The sequence below is a fragment of the Eurosta solidaginis genome, chromosome 2, assembly GCF_040869045.1.
Source record: "Eurosta solidaginis isolate ZX-2024a chromosome 2, ASM4086904v1, whole genome shotgun sequence".
Taxonomy (NCBI): Eukaryota; Metazoa; Arthropoda; class Insecta; order Diptera; family Tephritidae; genus Eurosta; species Eurosta solidaginis.
This window is the reverse complement of record NC_090320.1, coordinates 53,751,828-53,771,056: the sequence shown is the minus strand read 5'-3', so window position 1 is coordinate 53,771,056 and position 19,229 is coordinate 53,751,828. Positions and strand designations below refer to the sequence as shown.

General features: G+C 38.2%; 2 protein-coding genes across 3 annotated transcripts in view; both read right to left on the bottom strand.

The window, feature by feature from the left end:
* Positions 1-19,229, bottom strand: part of uex (metal transporter uex) — a 164,409-nt gene that overhangs the window by 111,472 nt on the left and 33,708 nt on the right. The gene's annotated exons all lie outside the window — the stretch shown is intronic.
* On the bottom strand, positions 10,228-11,577 carry LOC137239740 (vitellin-degrading protease-like). Its single transcript, XM_067765364.1, has one exon. The coding sequence runs from the start codon at positions 11,213-11,215 to the stop codon at positions 10,427-10,429; it is 789 nt and encodes a 262-aa protein (XP_067621465.1). The 5' UTR covers positions 11,216-11,577; the 3' UTR covers positions 10,228-10,426.

Below are 19,229 nucleotides of genomic sequence, written 5' to 3'. Positions count from 1 at the left end.
TTTGCCCAAAGGCGTTGTTCAACATAAAATATTCGCTTGCCATTATGCGCATCAATAATTTATTATTTATTGCGTGCTTAGCCGTTGCAGTTTTACAAGCGAATGATCAGTGAATCAATTGGTTCGTGCGATCAAAGCGCTCTCACTAATACATCCACACAACATTTTTGCCGACACTTGATCTAAGTCATGTGGAGAAATGCTGCCTTTCCTAGAGAGTATGCCGCTTTAACAGAAAATATTTGTTTGTTAATAAGGCTGGGTGCGAGTTCGGTTAAATTTTAGGTACCTAAACTAATATTCCACTGGAACTTTCCAGCAATGCAATAATTTAGGAAAAACCTGTCAAAACTGTGCGAGTTGATTTGAAAACCTAAATTTTTTATTTCTGCTAAGAAAATAATAACAATACGGGAAATTTGGCATTTTTGATGCGTTTTCACGCTTAAAAAGAACAGAGGTCAATTAGGGTCAGCGGTAAGTACCTATCCCAAAATAGCAGTTCAAGAAAATGCAGTGGATGCATTTTATAAGGCTTTTTTTCGGACATAGTGGAGCACGTGCACAATGACCTTTTCCACAATCTCTAATTCTATACTGTGATGCTGGTATGCCTCCAATAACTTCTTTAGGCCAATTAGAGCTCTTGGCTGCCAAATATGTTCAGATTGCGGTCCCTATTTGAGAAGGATTCAATGCTTGTGTCGCCAACATCAGCTTGAAACAAAATTGAGGTCACCATCACGTACAATCGATCGGACCTTAATCGCAGTAGGGATTTTCGCTCTATGATCTATGATTTATGTACTTAATTTGAATGGACAAGAGCCATTTATTTACATATACAATATAGAAAAATCAATATTTTTGTTTTTCAAATTTGACATTTGAACTTAGGTTGAAAAGTATGCTCATAAAAATTCAAAATTTTTATTTTGCACTGCCTTACCGACAGTTTCCAGTGATTTAGGTTTTTTCTCTATTTAGGTAGAAATTTAGGTCAACTCACACACAGCCTAAATAACAAAAATAAAATAGTTTTCTTATATGTTGCTTTCATTGTTGTCGCAGTAATATTGCCAAAATAGGGATCAATAGGGCTATAGAAAGATTAGGACTAAGGGCCTGTTTGCTGCGGGAAGTTCTAAAGGTGAGCAAAATATTTCAGATAATCCCGTATAGAGGCATAGTCAAGGTCGCAAGCTAAACTAAATAAGCTGGAATATGATGTTTTTGAGAAAACAGGTTAGTGGGTCAGTTGTAAACAGTTCCTTATTGGTTCCAGTGAAATTTCGAATGCAACTGCAACAACAACAATATCAAAGCAAGTATGCTTTTTGAATCTTTAGACATAAGCGGATGTATATTGGAATATAGAGGACTAACAATGCTCACACAAAAGAACCCTTTTCTATGAATTTTCTTTAATAAAAATAATAATATGTTAAAGAAAGTACTGATAATAGTTCAACAACGTGCGCTAGGCTGTACATATGTGGCTACATCTCTATAAAAATATAAATAAAACAAGTAAGGAAGGCTAAGTTCGGGTGTAACCGAACATTACATACTCAACTGAGAGCTGAACCTAGGGTAACCCTGGAATATGTTTGTATGACATGGGTACCAAATGGAAGGTATTAAAGAGTATTTTAAAAGGGAGTGGGCCATAGTTCTATAGGTGGACGCCATTTCGAGATATCGCCATAAAGGTGTACCAGGGGTGACTCTAGACTGTGTTTGTACGTAATGGGTATCAAATTAAAGGTATTAATGGGGGTTTTAAAATGGAGATGGCCTTAGTTGTATATATGAAGGCGTTTTCGAGATATCGACCAAAATTTGGACCAGAATGTGGGTGACCCAGAACATCATTTGTCGGGTACCGCTAATTTATTTATATATGTAATACCACAAACAGTATTCCTGCCATGATTCCAAGGCTTTTGATTTCGCTCTGCAGAACTTTTTCATTTTCTTCTACTTAACATGGTAGGTGTTACACCCATTGTACAAAGTTGTTTCTAAAGTTATATTTTGCGTCAAAAAACCAATCCAATCACCATGTGTCATCCCTTTTTTCATATTTGGTATAGAATTATGGCATTTTTTTTTCATTTTTGATATTTTCGATATCGAAAAAGTGGGCGTGGCCATAGTCCGATTTCGCCCATTTTTAATACCAAGATAAATTGAGTTCAGATAAGCACGTGAACTAAGTTTAGTAAAGATATATCGATTTTTGCTAAAGTTATCGTGTTAACGGCCAAGAGGAAGGACAGACGGTCGACTGTGTATAAAAATTGGGCGTGGCTTCAACCGATTTCCCCCATTTTCACAGAAAACAGTTATCGTCATGGAAGCTATGCCCTTACCAAATTTCGCAAGGATGGGTAAATTTTTGTTCGACTTATTGCATTAAAAGTATTCTAGACAAATTAAATAAAAAGGGGCGGAGCCACCCCATTTTGAAATTTTCATTTATTTTTGTATTTTGTTGCACCATATCATTACTGGAGTTGAATGTTGACCTAACTTACTTATATATTGTAAAGATATTCGATTTTTGGTTAAAATTTGACTTTAAAATTTTTTTTTAAAGGTGGGCGTGTTCGTAATCCGATTTTGCAAATTTTTATTACGCACACATATAGTAATAGGAGTAACGTTCCTGCCAAATTTCATCATGATATCTTCAACGACTGCCAAATTACAGCTTGCAAATCTTTTAAATTACCTTCTTTTAAAAGTGGGCGGTGCCACGCCCATTAGCCAAAATTTTCCTAGTTTTCTATTCTGCGTTATAAGGTCAACCCACCTCCCAAGTTTCATCGCTTTATCCGTCTTTGGTAATGAATTATTGCACTTTTTCGGTTTTTCGAAATTCTCGATATCGCAAAAGTGGGCGTGGTTATAGGCCGATTTCGTTCATTTTAGATATCGATCTGAGACGAGTGCCCAGGAACACACATACCAAATTTCATTAAGATACCTCAAAATTTACTCAAGTTATCGTGTTTAAGGACGGACGGACAAACATGGCTAAATGAATTTCTTTTTTCGCCATTTTTTCGTCATTTTGATATATAGAAGTCTATATCTATCTCGATTAGTTTATGCTGTTACGGATTACCGTTATGCGAACAAAATTAATATACTCTGTGAGCTCTGCTCAGCTGAGTATAAAAAAAGGGCAGGGTTAATAACGAAATTTTCCAACTTTTACTAGAAATAGCATATTACCTACATCTACGCACTTTTACAAAATCTTGTATATAAAGGAAGGCGGTTTAACCGATTTAGTCCATTTTTACTGAAAATATTTCCTGTTAAAAGGCATGTGCACCGAATTTTTCGTCGAGTTATGGCTCCAGAAACGTTGGGAAATGCATTGTAAGTAAGGGACAGTGCCACGCCCATTTTTCAAGATTTGAATTTTTTCCCATTTCTTGTTATAATGGCACAAAATACGATTGGCACAAAACTATATTTCGCTAAGATTTAACTTAATATTTTTGGCTACCACCCTTTTTAAAGTCACTTATATAAAAGTGGGCGTGGTCTTTAACCCATATCGTTAATTTTTCTTCAAAGCATTCCTTATAGTAAAGGAAACCTCTCTGCCGAATTTTGTTGCGATAGTCTTAACGATTTTGGACTTATGATTAATAATATTTGTAAAATTGATTTTATCACAAGTGGGCGGTGCCACGCCCATTTTAAACAATTTTTTTCAAATTTTTATCAAGAGTATCATATCAGTCCACACGTCAAATTTCAACATTCTAGGTGTATTATTTACTAAATAATCAGTTTTTTTGTGTTTTCCAAAATGTTATATATATAAAAAGTGGGCTTGGTTATCATCTGATTTCGCTCATTTTCAATACCAATCTATTCTGGGTCCCGATAAGGTCGTGTACCAAATTTAGTGAAGATATCTCAATATTTACTCAAGACATGGCTCAATCAAATTTGTTTTGATACTGATGATTTTGATATATGGAAGTCTATATCTATCTCGATTCCTTTATACCTGTACAACCAACCGCTATCCAATCAAAGTTATAATACCCTGTGTACAAGTACAGCTGGGTATAAAAAAATTAAGCTAACTGCATTGACTGGTTTGCATTGCCATAACGGGTGCGACGAGGACGACAGCTGCATACTCACTTAGTGCTTTAGTTAGAATACATCGCTTTCCTATTTTAATAGTGAAAGAGACAACACTTGCTGCACTAACAGCCGTTTTCTTATGTCAACTTAATTTTTTTAATTAATCTGTCCTATTAACACAAAATTTGCTCACAAAAACTGTTTTAATCGGACAGATAAACCCTAAAATTTTCTTGAGTAATCGGCTCGAAGAACTTCAAAAAATCTCTGAGCTAAAGAGCGGAAACATGACTGGGCTTATGAAAGTTATAAGAAAATTCATACGAAAATTCCGTATTGCAACTACGTGATACAATAGCCTCTACGCTCAGAATCTCATATACTGATTCTGGCTGGGAGGTCAGGTTCACGGATGGATCAAAATTTTATGACCGATATACGTGACCTGGATATTAACCGTGTTTTTTGTAGAGGGTGAAACATAAACACATATTTCAGTTACATCTGAGTATAATGCGTATTGAAATTTAGTAGGACACATTTTATGCGCAGCAATTTCAGAGGTGTATTTAAAGTTTGTCGCTTAGCAGTCCATATAAAGTTTAAGCGTAAACGTATATAGAATTAAAAAAAACACGGCTATTATGGGCTGAACTTCAAGAAATCGATACCAATGCGGTGCTACCTCACTATTTTTCAGGCAGAAATCCATGCAATAGAAGTTTGCGGTAGAAAATATCTCCGAAGAGGCTTATCCTCGAGGAGTATCATCATTATGTCAGACAGCCAGGCAGTTTTACGTGTCTTGCAGTCTTACAAAATTACTTCTAAGCTAGTGCATGACTGCATTGGAGTCCTAAATGATTTGAGATTCAAAAACAAGTTTTTGTTAAGATGGGTTCCCGGGGATCAGGTACAATAGGTAATGAGCAGGCAGATTACCTAGCTAAGCAGGGTTCTTTAGTAGCGTTCTATGGTTCAAAACCTTTCTGTGGACTCACAAAGGTACACACTAGAGGGCACCACAAGTAACTGGAAAACAAAGCAGTTCATGCAACAATGTATTGAATGCCCAGGGCAAAGACAGGGCAAAGACAGGCCAAATTGTTTATGCTGCCAGCAACGGGAGTGTTTAAGCGACTTAAACTATGACTTTTTTTCTTTCGTTTGTTTCATTAGCCGTTGAGTGTGCTTGTAATTCTCAACTGGTTAGTGAAATATTCTAAAGATATAGTTTTAGTTTTTAATTTAAAATTGAGGTTCTTCGAGTAGAAGATGGGGTGCCGATACCTCAGAGCCCAGTGCTCGCCTCCATATCACATTTTTTAAGGGTTCTTCAAATAGAAGATGAGGTGGCTCATTAGAGCGAAACCTCAGAGCCCCCAGTGCTCGCCCCCAATGAATAAATACAAGAGGTTCTTCAAACAGAAGATGAGGTGGCTGATTAGAGCGAAACCTCAGAGCCCCCAGTGCTCGCCCCCAATGAATAAATACAAGGGGTTTTTCAAAGCAAAACAAGATGGCTCATCCCGCAGCCAATACCTTGGAGCCCCCAGTGCTCGCCCCAAATGAATAAATACAAGGTGTAATAGGGGTTTTTCAAAGCAAAACAAGGTGGCTCATCCCGCAGCCAATACCTTGGAGCCCCCAGTGCTCGCCCCCAATGAATAAATACAAGGTGTAACAGGTACATAGTGACCTCTCTCTAAATAAATTTAAAAATAACAAACAAATACATTAAAATAAAGATATCATAAATAAGGTGTACCGATGCTTTGCATCGTCCCGTATTTTAAATACACCATAAACAAAGTAAAATAACATACAGTCCATTAAAATAGTAATTTATAAAAATAAAAAAGATAATAAATTTAAAAAATGCTTGCTTGCAGTGGGCTTTGAACCCGCAACCCCAAACGTGTGAGTCGGGTACGTCATCCGCTTACAAGCACATCAAATTACTCCCTTATAACTCACACTAAACTGCTCGCCCTCAACTGCCCCACGCTTAGCTAGGGAGTATCAGCCAAACTCAATAATCTGAAAATAGAGAGGACCTACGAACTCTCACTGGGTATTATACGGGACACTGTACTCTACGATATTTGGAGGATGAAACGCCAAAATCTTCAGGTCAAAGGGCAAGCCGGTCCCGAAAAAAACATGAATAGAGTTTGCACATCGTGTAGTTTCTGAAATATAAGTTCCGATGAAGGTTTCTCTCTCAAGGCATACTTACCATGTAAACTCCGCTATATAACTGCAATGAAGGTGCGCATTTTTGTTTTTTTTTAACGGTTTTATTAAGCTTGACTTGACAGGCTGGCTGGCTGGCTGGCACGAATTTTGTAATTGAAATTTAAGTAACTTCCATGGTAACTTCCATGGATAGAAATATTTCAAAAAATCGCATTTGTGGTCCGATTTGGTTCATATTTGGAACAACTATTACATAAAGTCCGGTAGAAGTGACATCAAAATATTTTGGAGTTCGCGGCGGGACAAGCATACGTGGCGCAGAGTAGAGTAAAGTTTTTGGAAGGGTTATGTATTGAGGACTTAGATTGTAACAAATTTTCAGGAAAGAGTCCTTGTAATAATGAGTCACTAAATGAACTAAATAGAATGAGAAATAATAGGCAATTAAATAAAGACTAAAAACTTGAAAATAAAGTAATTAAAACCATTTTTAAGTTAAACGGTTTTATTGAAAACAAAACTTACATGAAGTAATAATAATACTAAAAGCTAGAAAATAATTAGGTAGGTCCTAGGTACTAGTCATCACACTCCTCATCAATCCAGGGCGTTGATCAGACAATTAAATAAAAGCGTTGGACGCGTCAAATTTCTGTTGATAGTCATAAGTAAGACCAACTGAACCTTAATCAGGTTATGCTAGAAATTTCAAGCGCCCAGCGCTTTTATTTAATTGTCTGATCAACGCCCTAGATTGATGAGGAGTGTGATGACTAGTACCTAGGAGTAAGTATTGTTTTCAATAAAACCGTTTAACTTAAACATTTTTTTAAATTATTTTACTTATTGCTTCGTGAGGGATTTTTCCCAACGGGCTTTAAAATATATATAGAATCAACTTCGCCACATATGGCGATGATAAAAGACTCAAATATAAAAATCTAACAGGCTCAAAGGTTTGAAGGGCCAAGAAATCGGCCAAAAAAAAGCATTAAATGTTTTCATACAAAAATGTATGTATGTATGTTACCTCTCCGAGCCGTTCGAAACTAAACGAGGTTTCAGACAGGGTGACCCCCTATCATGCGATTTCTTTAATTTGATGCTGGAGAAAATTATACTAGCTGCAGAACTTAACCGCACTGGAACAATATTTTATAAAAGCGTGCAATTACTGGCATATGCTGATAACATTGATATCATCGGCCTAAACACCCGCACTGTTAGTTCTGCTTACTCCAAACTGGAAAAAGAAGCGGTAAAGATGGGTTTGATGGTGGACATGAGGACAAAACGAAGTACCTGCTGTCATCGAGCAAAGAGTCAGCGCATACGCGCCTTGGCAGCCATGCTACTGTTGGCAGCCATAATTTCGAAATAGTAAAAGACTTCGTTTATTTGGGAACCAGCATCAACACTAGCAACAACATCAGCACTGAAATCCACCGAAGAATCAATCTTGCCAATAAATGCTACTTTGGACTAGGTAGGCAATTGAAAAGTAAAGTCCTCTCTCGGCGAACGAAAATCATTCTCTACAAGTCACTTATCGTACCCGTCCTGCTATATGGGGCAGAAGCATGGACCATGACAATAGCAGATTAAGCGGCTTTGGGAGTGTTCGAGAGAAAAGTTCTTCAAAAGATTTATGGACCTCTACGCGTTGGCGATGGCGAGTACCGAAGAAGATTTAATGATGAACCACATAGTCCAGCGAATTAAAACGCAGCAGCTGCGCTGGCTAGGCCATGTTATGCGAATGAAAGATGATGCTCCGGCCAAGAAAGTTTTTCTATCGGAACCCGCCTATGGAAGCAGAGGTAGAGGGCGGCCCCCACTCCGTTGGAAGGACCAGGTGGGAAACGATTTAAACTCCCTTGGTGTGACCAATTGGCGCCGGTTGGCGGAGCGAAGGAGCGACTGGCGCGCCTTGTTGGACGGCCATAACCGTTTAGACGGTTAAGCGCCCATTAAGTAAGTAAGTAAAAAGCGCATATTACTCATACATATACACACAAGCAACAATTTGAGAAAGCTGTTCGCGAAAAGTGAAGGTTCTGATAGAAATAGGCGAACGAGGCACATAGGTAGATTTTTAAGTTTTAGGCGGCCAAAAATATTTTATTGCCTATATCTTCTTAAAACTGTTTAATTAATGAAAAATTATAATAATTTGTGTAACTAATCGGTAATATTAAAAACAAGTAACGAAGGCTAAGTTCGGGTGTCACCGTACATTACATACACAGCTGAGAGCTTTGGAGACAAAATAAGGGAAAATCACAATGTAGGAAATTTAACCTAGGGTAAACCTGGAATGTGTTTGTATGACATGGGTATCAAATGGAAGGTATTAAAGAGTGTTTTAAAAGGGAGTGGGCCTTAGTTCTATAGGTGGACGCCTTTTCGAGATATCGCCATAAAGGTGGATCAGGGGTGACTCTAGAACGTGTTTGTATAATATGGGTATCAAATTAAAGGTATTAATGAGGGTTGTAAAATGGAGTGGCCCTTACTTGTATATGTGAAGGCGTTTTCGAGATATCGACCAAAATGTCGGGTACCGCTAATTTATTTATATATGTAATACCACGAGCAGTATTCCCGCCATGATTCCAAGTGCATTTGATTTCTCCCTGCAGAAGTTTTTCATTTTCTTCTACTTAACATGGTAGGTGTTACACCCATTGTAAAAAGTTGTTTCTAAAGTTATATTTTGCGTCAAAAAACCAATCCAATCACCATGTTTCATCCCTTTTTTCGTATTTGGTATAGAATTATGGCATTTTTTTCATTTTTGATATTTTCGATATCGAAAAAGTGGGCGTGGTCATAGTCGGATTTCGTCCATTTTTAATACCAATATAAATTGAGTTCAGATAAGCACGTGAACTAAGTTTAGTTAAGATATATCGATTTTTGCTAAAGTTATCGTGTTAACAGCCAAGAGGAAGGACAGACGGTCGACTGTGTATAAAAACTGGGCGTGGCTTCAACCGATTTCCCCCATTTTCACAGAAAACAGTTATCGTCATGGAAGCTATGCCCTTACCAAATTTCGCAAAGATTGGTAAATTTTTGTTTGACTTATGACATTAAAAGTATTCTAGACAAATTAAATTAAAAAGGGCAGAGCCACGCCCATTTTGAAATTTTCTTTTATTTTTGTATTTTGTTGCACCATGTCATTACTGGAGTTGAATGTTGACATAATTTACTTATATACTGTAAAGATATTCAATTTTTTGATAAAATTTGACTTTAAAAAAAATTTTTTTTAAGTGGGTGTGTTCGTCATCCGATTTTGCTAATTTTTATTTAGCACACATATAGTAATAGGAGTAACGTGCCTGTCAAATTTCATCGCGATATCTTCAAGACTGCCAAATTACAGCTTGCAAAACTTTGAAATTACCTTCTTTTAAAAGTGGGCGGTGCCACGCCCATTGTCCAAAATTTTACTAATTTTCTATTTTGCATCATACGGTTAACCCACCTACCAAGTTTCAACGCATATCCGTCTTTGGTAATGAATTATCGCACTTTTTCGGTTTTTTGAAATTTTCGATATAGAAAAAGTGGGCGTGGTTTCGTTTATTTTAAATAGCGATCTCAGATGAGTGCCCAAGAACTTACATACCAAATTTCATTAAAATACCTCAAAATTTACTGAAGTTATCGTGTTCACGGACAGACGGACGGACGGACATGGCTAAATTAATTTCTTTTTCGCCCAGATCATTTTGATATAGAGAAGTCTATATCTATCTCCATTTGTTTATGCCGTTACGGGGTACCGTTATGCGAACAAAATTAATATACTCTGTAAGCTCTGCTCAGCTGAGTATAAAAATGGATATTACACTGTGCAACACTAAAACATACCTGCGCAGTGAGACTATTTTTCTCGTTGTACAGCAAGAATTGTAATAACTTAGTGCTGTCTTTACCTTTAGGGTGAAATTCGAATTGGTTCTACGCAGTAGAAATTTGGGCCTTTCCCACAGTAAAAACGCCGGTTTATGAGAAGTTTGACCGTGTATATATTTGTTAAAAATGCACTAAAATGAACAATATAAGTATTTGTGCACAAAAATTTATTGATTTATTAGTTTTCGCTTTCAGAATCATCGCTCAACGCATCAGCTATAAACTCTTGAACACCTGGATCATTTATATTTGTAAATATAGTCTGATAATAGGGGTGATTACATTGTTCATTTTGTGATGTGACCGCACAAAGTTTTCCATCCACAACGGCCGGTGCGCCAGAATCTCCATAGCATATATCAGTTTGACAACCTGCAGCACAAATCATTGATTGTGTTAAAATTAATCCGATCTCACCATATCGTCTCTCACATTCGCCGAATGATACTACACTTAAGATAGTACTTTTGAGTGTAGGCGAAGGATTTCCATTTTTTGTTGTAAAACCCCACCCACTAACTCGCATTTTTGTGCTTTCGGTTATTGTACTCGTAGTTTCGCAAAGTGATATTGGTTTTACTGTTTGACTTGGGTTAAAGGTTTGACTCAATTTAATTATAGCTATATCCATATTTCCTTTTACGAAACTAAATTCACATGGATAATCTACCCTCTCCACAGCATGACTTTGTCCAGTTAAATCACGAATATCGGTGACACCAGCAATAACGATGAAGAGCTTCACTTTTCTATTAATCACGCAATGCGCAGCTGTTACCGCCATCTGCATTGTGATTAGTGAACCAACGCATTCATTCACGCCTCTATAATTTACTGCTACTAAATATGGGCTATTCGCTATATCCCAATCAACGCCATTTATAATGCGAAATTCCGAATTCGCATAAGTCAAGAAAACGCAGCTAACCACGATTAACAGGAGTGAGAAATGATAATGTAACTTCATTTTAATTTAAAACTATTTCCACTGCTTTTTAAGTATAAACTAAAGCAAGTTAAATTTTGTGGCCACTATTTATACATATTTGGGCCGTGTGAATAATGTGAAATAAACAATAACTTTGCCCTCAGATTTTAGGCATTACACTCAGAGAAAAACGCCGTTCTAAAATCCAACACCACCGGACTCAATTCAAGCTTTTCATGTTCTTACTTTTTTGTTCTTGAAAAAGGAACGACCTGTTCTCCAAACAATAACCTTGTTATTAAACTGACAACCATGTTCTTGAAAAGAGAACAGCTGGTCTTAAAATATGAACAAATGTTATATTAATGAGAACAATGTTCTTAAATTAAGAACAAGAAAAAAGAAACGGTACAATGTTAAATACAACATTTGGCACAAGCTATCAAGCAGTTGTAGTGGCCCAGCGGCTATAATGTTGCGATTGCGATCGTGTGGCGCGAGTTCGATCACCGTCAAACTCTGAAGTTTTTAAAACAATTTTTTTATATTCTACTAGCAGACCCGGCAGACGTTGTTCTGCCCTAAATTTGATCTATCTGCATACATTTTAATAAGTTTTTTCGGTCTAACTCTGCCATCGACCCTCTACACTTTTTCCTAATCTTTGTATTCACTCCTCCCTCCGTATTTTTCGCTTCATCTATCTCCATATTCGTCTCATTCTATCTCTTTCTCAGCCTCCTTCTCTTTTTTCTCTTCTCTCAAGTTTTTCTCATTCTTCTTCATATCTTATTGCTGTCCCAGAGGGTGGTATGTATTTTGTTCCAGTCCCATTCCGAGTCTCAGTCCCAGTCCCACTCCGAGTCTCAGTCTCAGTCCTAGTCCTAATCCCAGTTCCAGTCCGTCTCTGGTCCACTTCCCGGAAAAAAGCATCGTAAATACTAATATAGGCAAATTTATATACCAAATTTCAGGCAAATCGAATAGGACGTATGTAAATAGGTATGTGGGTAATATTAATTCATGTCTTTATTTCGGCTTCGCATGTATATTTATCAGTTTTGCCAGGTTGATGCGACTAAATCAAATATCACAATGAAAATTACTTTAAAGCTCTCAGCTTTCATTTGATATCCATAATACACACACATTCTAGGGGTATCCAGGTCCATGTTTTGGCCTATATCTCGAGACCCTAGTCACCCAGCGGTGTAAAACTTACTCTGTTCTAAAGCATACAGCAACAGCTTCAATTTGATATCCATAATGTAAAAACACATCCCAGTGTTACCTTGATCCACGTTTTGGCCTATATCTCGAGACCCTAGTCACCGATAGGTATGAAAACTACCCTGTACTAAAGCACTCATCAACAGCTTCAATTTTGATACCCATAATGTAAAAACACTATCTAGGCGGTCACGTGCCCACGGTTTGGCCTATATCACGAGACCCTAGTCACCCAGCGGTATGAAAATTACCCTCTACTAAAGCACTCATCAACAGCTTTCATTTGTTATCCATATTCTATAAACACATTCCAGGCGTACCCGGGACCACGTTTCGGCCTATATCTCGAGACCCTAGTCACCCAGGGGTATGAAAATTAACCTGTACTAAAGCACTCATCAACAGCTTTCATTTGATATCCATATTCTATAAACACATTCTAGGGGTACCCTTGTCCACGTTTTGGCCTATATCTCGAGACCCTGTGTGTCGATCCTGAATTTTCTATAAACCTCACGGAGCCCGAGACCTTTCCAACGACTGCAAAACCGTGGAAATCGGTTCGTGCATTCTGGAGTTATAGCGTCAGGAAGGAAAACCCGACTTATTTTTATATTATAGATTTTTTTAAATCTTCTTTTTCGTTCAGTTCCACTCACATATGCACAGGTAATTCTCAAACTTGTTATGAAATGTTTTAAATATATATTCAGATTGCACCATCAAATAAGAAAAATTTCTCGATAAGAGAAATATATGAAAAAATGCATATTATGCGTTTTTTCAAACCTTTTGGCTTATAATAATAGTTTTTTTGTTATTAATATTTTTTATTAATAACAAGAAAATGATTTGTTAATAAAAAATAAATAAATAAATAGGTAATAATTAAAAAATTACCTTCCTCCCACCAATGATCAAGCACAAACCGTTCTTGAATTGAGACCGAAAACTGTTAAATCGACAACAAAACGTTCTCGAAGCGTGAGAACGAAAAATCTTAAATCAATCCCAAGTAGTGCTTGAAATGAGCACAGAAGGTTCACACATCAATACCAAACTGGTCGTGAAATACGAACGCTGTGCTTGGAAAAACTGTTCTTAAAACAAGCCCATCGGTCACGAGTTAAGAAAAAACGTACTTAACAGACTTTTGTCAACGAATGTTCTTAATTTTGAACTTGTTTCGTTCGTTTTAGAACGATTTTTTCTCTGAGTGTAGACACAATAAAAATATTCTCTTTTTCAGTTAGAGTTATACAGCACTCGCCCATTTTAGCTTAAGTTTTCGGGTGAAAATGTGTGCCAAAATTCTAAACACCTAATTAGTAAGAACAACAAAACTTCTAAAAACAACATTTTCTTAGAATTTTATGATGTGTACAAAGCGCGCAGTTAATTAGTTTTATTTGTTTCCAAACTGCTAACGTGTTCTATCGTACACTGTCACAAATCCAGAATTGGGAAAAGTGCAATAAATTTTGAGTAACAACACTTCTCGAACTTAAGTGAGCTGACATAATCAGCATATTGTAAATGGCTGAAGTGAAGCATAAGCACCACGTAATCATGAAATATCTAACTATATACTAAATGCTTTGTTTGACTTAGGCCCGGTTTTTCAGTACAATTTCAACTCAGTTTGTTGTTAGTTAAACAACGCTTAAACTTATTCTGCAGTTTTTCAGTCTACTTTAACTGAAGTTTAAGCTGAGCTTACGCGGCCGATCTGGCAGGGTTAAACTCTAGTTAACCTATAAGTTATTTGAGTTATTTCGAAATGGCGTCGAATATACCCAACAAGCATTTGGGCTTGAGTACCATTAGAGCTCATGTTGATAACTAGGCATTCTTCTAAAATCTCAAGGGTTATTTCGAAACAGTGGCTCAACTCGAGAATCATAGCGTACTCAGCAAAAGATAAAGTAAATTTCTATTGATAGTCATATATATATATATATATATATATGCCACGCCTCACATTTTTAGAAGTTTCACGCGCCCAACACTTTTATTTAATTGTCTGATCAACGTCCTAGATTGATGAGGAGTGTGATGACTAGTACCTAGGACCTACCTAATTATTTTCTAGCTTTTAGTATTATTATTACTTCATGTAATTATTGTTTTCAATAAAACCGTTTAACTTAAAAATTGTTTTTAATTATTTTATTTGTTTTTTGTTTTGACACTCTAATCTTCTTACTATATGCAAAGTTTCCGAATCTTGAACTTTCAAGTGCACCAAATATGCATTTCACACTTATCTTATTCAATAGTAAAAGAAAGACCACGAGTAAGTCCGTGAAATGAGAAACAAACAATCCAAGAAAACAGTGTTTCAAGTAAATACATCCAGCCTTTTTAACATAATATTGTTACGAATATTAGCAACACTAAGGGGTACTGTAATCTCTAAGCGATGCTAAGCAGTGACTTGTATGCACATCAATAGATCAATCATTATGTCTACACATATGTACGTACACGCAGTGGAGAAGAGACGCACAAACACATGCAGATATCTTATCTGAGATGCTCCCAAAAGTATGCAATTATAATTGTGGAAGTGTTGCTCACAAATACACGCGCATATGAGAAGCTATACACGTGCATCTGTAGTTATAATTTTATAGCATCAACTAAGTAAATTCTGGAAGCGCCTAGAAGATGCAACGAGGAAATCAAAGAGTATAAAAGGCAGCAACAGTAGAGGCGCGACAATCAGTTTGATGTAAGACGCTATCTGGCGAGCAATAGTAGTGTTATTTTGTGAAGATCTTTAATAAAGGCCATTTTGCATTATTGAATAGTGGAGTTATTTATTCAACAGTTTAGTGATTCGAACGTTAGCAGAAGGGCAAATAAGATTTGCACTAAATTCGTTACAATTGGTGTCAGAAGAGGAATTGTTGAATAAATTCCAGAGGACAACAAGGACATGGCAAAGTTCAGTGAATTGAAGATCCAGCAACTGAAGGAGTTGGAGAGCCGTGGATTGAATACAACCGGCATTAAACTCGAACTTCAGGCACGACTACGAGAGGCAATAGAAGCAGAAGTAATTAACGTGGAAGAGTATGTCTTTCATCTTGATGTCGACGAGACAACAACAAAAATTGAAGAGAAAAACGAAACATCGAAGACAGTTACGAGCACAGACTTGAACATGATATTGGCTGCAATAACTGCTCAAACATCGACAGTGGCATCTCAGCTGGAATCGCAGGAGACACGTTTAACATCCAAGATGGAAGCACAGGAGGCACGCATTTCAGAAATGTCGCCACCAATGTCATCTCAACTGGCATCGCAAGAGACACGCATAACATTCAAGATGGAATAACAACTAGAATCGCAGGAGAACCGTATAACAGCGAAGACTGAAGCCCAGGAAACGCAAATTTCATCACAGCTGGAAGGACAAAAGACATATATGGCAACTCAACTGAAAGACACGCATAACAGTACAACTAGAAGCACAAGAGGCGCGTATTTCATCAAAACTCGGAACGCGCAAGGACGAAAAATAATGCAGTTTGAAGAAAAATTCGAGGCAGAGGTGGATGCTTTGAGAGGTCGTATACAGGAGTGGCAATTAAATCGCCCAGCTGTTTCAGCAAGCAATCCAAAGGTAAAAACACCATCCTTTGACGGTTCTGTTCCTTTCCAGGTCTTTAAGCTACAGTTTGAGAAGACCGCAGCAGTGAACAACTGGAATGCTGAAGATAAAGTTGCTGCATTGTTCGTGGCTTTAAAACGACCAGCTGCTGAGATATTACACACCATCCCAGAGTACGAACGTAACAGTTATGAAGCATTGATGGCTGCTGTAGAACGACGATACGGAAGCGAACACAGAAAACAGATATACCAAATTGAGTTGCAAAACCATTACCAAAAAGCAAATAGACATTGCAGGAGTTTGCTTCGGATGTTGAAAGATTGGCTCATCTTGCAAATGCGGACGCACCCGTGGAATACACTGAAAGGGTAAAGATTCAGAGCTTTATAAACGGCATACGGGACGTCGAAAGGAAGCGAGCCACATACGCGAACCCAAAGCAAACATTCGCTGAAACGGTATCCCATGCACTGACTCAGGAAACTGGCTCACTTTTGAGTAAGCCAGCGTACAAAGCCCATCATGTGGAAGTAGAAAGGCCAGATTGGGTGGACACAATTTTGGAAGCACTGAAGGGATCACAACAGAAAAACTCTGGAGTTATGAAATGTTTCAAGTGCGGCAACCCAGGCCACATTGCACGTCATTGCAGCACCGGTCCTAATAGTTCCAACAATCTGGGTGGCCGTAAACGCAGAGCTGATGGAGATGAGCAAATCTCCAAGTCCACTCAATCGTTAAACTAAAGAGAGTCAGCCGCAAGGGGCGACAGCTGGCTCCCTCAATTTGAATGCCCCATAATCTCTATCTCGCAAATTGGAAGAAGGTCAAGCAATCTTACTGTTGGAGGACATGTGGATGCAAAGGAACGTTTACTGACTGTAGATACGGGTGCATCCCATTCCATCATTCGATCAGATTTAGTCAACATGAAGATAAGAGCATTGCTTGGAGCAAGATTACGTACAGCCACGGGAGAGAACACCCAGGTAATTGGAGAAGTAGCATGTGAAGTAGCAATTGAGAACGTCACGGTACTACACAATTTTATAGTGGCAGAGATTGTTGATGAAATCATAATTGGAGTGGACTTATAAAGGTTCATTGTATGAACCTCCGAAAAATGGACGTGCGCTTGCACGCGCAACGCACTCCATATAAAACACCCAACACCAATTCCAACAACACGTATATTTAGGTTAGTTTTAGTTTGGTTCCTTTATTATATGTTGGTTTTAGTTTAACAACTGTTTTATTAATTTACTTTACACTTGTTTAGTTTGTACGGTTAGATTAGATATTTTAGGTTGATTTTATGTAATATTTTTGTTCTTCACACCTGCTTGCCTTTTGTTCAAAATTTATAATGATGGCCGGTCTTTATCTGCCGAGCCGAATTGCTCTGTGTTCAAGTTGTTCCACACCCGTGGGTAGACAACGGGTGTTGCAGCAACTTGAACACAGGGTGACATTTTATTATTTATTATGGCTCTGTTACAGACTTCTTAATAGACCAAGGCATCAAGATCGATATGCAAAGCAAGACGATGCGATATAAGAACATGGATGTGCCACTTAATTTCGGCTACGAGAGAGGCTACAGCAGTAAACGAGTGCTGGTGGAAGAGAGTCAGCAAATACCACCAAAATCCGAAGAGTCATCTGGGCAAAGGTTGATGGAGATTGTGGGACAAACAAATTGTGGGTTGTCGAAGCAGCAAACAAATCAGCACTGAACATAATTGTAGGAAAAACCCTGGCTATGACAAAACAAGATGGACGTATTCCGGTAAGAGTACTCAATGAGTTCAAGTCACCACTCAAACTGACCAAAGGAGCTATTTTGGGAAGATGCCAAGAGGCTGAAGTAGTTATTAACTGTGAACAGCTCCAGGAACACGTTTCATCTAGTAATACTGATCTTTCAAATGACACGGCATGGACGCAGGGGCTAGAGGAAGCCTATCATAGTAAGGCAAAACAACTGCGAACATATATGACCAGGATGGTTCCATACCCGGCCGCACCAACGTTGTGAAACATCAAATTGACACTGGAGATGCGAGGCCGATCCGTTAAGCTCCACGTAGTGTTCCACTGGCGAAGCGGGAAGTTGTGAGTCAAATCATACAAGAAATTAGCGACAGCGGCGTCATCGAACCATCAGCTAGTCCATGTAGTTCACCGGTAGTACCTGTAAAGAAGGATGGAAAAATGAGGTTTTGCGTGGACTACCGGATGTTGAATGACGTTACGAAAAAGGATAGCTACCCATTGCCAAGAATTGACGACACTCTGGACTCGCTATCTGGTACGATATGGTTTTCCACACTGGACTTGAAAAGCGGCTACTGGCAAGTTGAGGTGAAGGAGGAAGATAAAGAGAAAACAGACTTCAGTGTCGGTGATGGTCTTTGGCAATTTACAGTGATGCCTTTTGGACTTTGTAATGCACCAGCTACTTTTGAGAGACTCATGGACCAGGTACTGAAAGGACTACATTGGAAAACATGCTTGGTGTACCTGGATGATATCATCGTATTGGGCAAGAACTTTGACGAACATCTTAAGAACTTGGAGGAAATTTTCCAGAGAACAGCTGGCGCTGGTATGAAGTTAAGTCCCAAAAAGTGTGCGCTGTTTAAAAAGGAAGTAAATTATTTGGGTCACAAGGTAACGACAGAGGGCATGTGCACTGCGAACGAAAAGATAGAGGGTGTAAAGGATTGGCCAAGACCACAGAACCTACATGAATTGAGAAGTTCCCTTGGGCTGTGCACATATTACCGCCGATTTGTACCAAATTTTTCCAACGTAGCCCATAGCCTCCATGAGCTTACAAGAAAAAATAAAGCTTTTGAATGGAAGAAGGAGCAAGAAGTGGCTTTCCAAACATTGAAGGAGCATTTGTGCACTGCCCCAATGTTAGCATATCCGATTCCAGGAGCAACATTTATTCTAGATACCGATGCGAGTGGATATGCCATAGGAGGCGTTTTATCACAACTGGCCGATGGACAGGAAGGTAGTTGCATATTACAGCCGTTGGATTGGAAAAACAGAAAGGAACTACTGCGTTACGCGGAGAGAGCTGTTGGCATTGGTAGAGTGCATTAAACATTTTCACAAATACCTCTACGGCCACCGATTCCGTGTCAGGACAGATCACGCAGCGTTGAAATGGCTTCTGCAGTTACG

Coding starts and splice junctions, on each gene's coding strand:
- LOC137239740 (XM_067765364.1), bottom strand. CDS start 11,215: ATGAAGTTACATTATCATTTCTCACTCCTGTTAATCGTGGTTAGCTGC.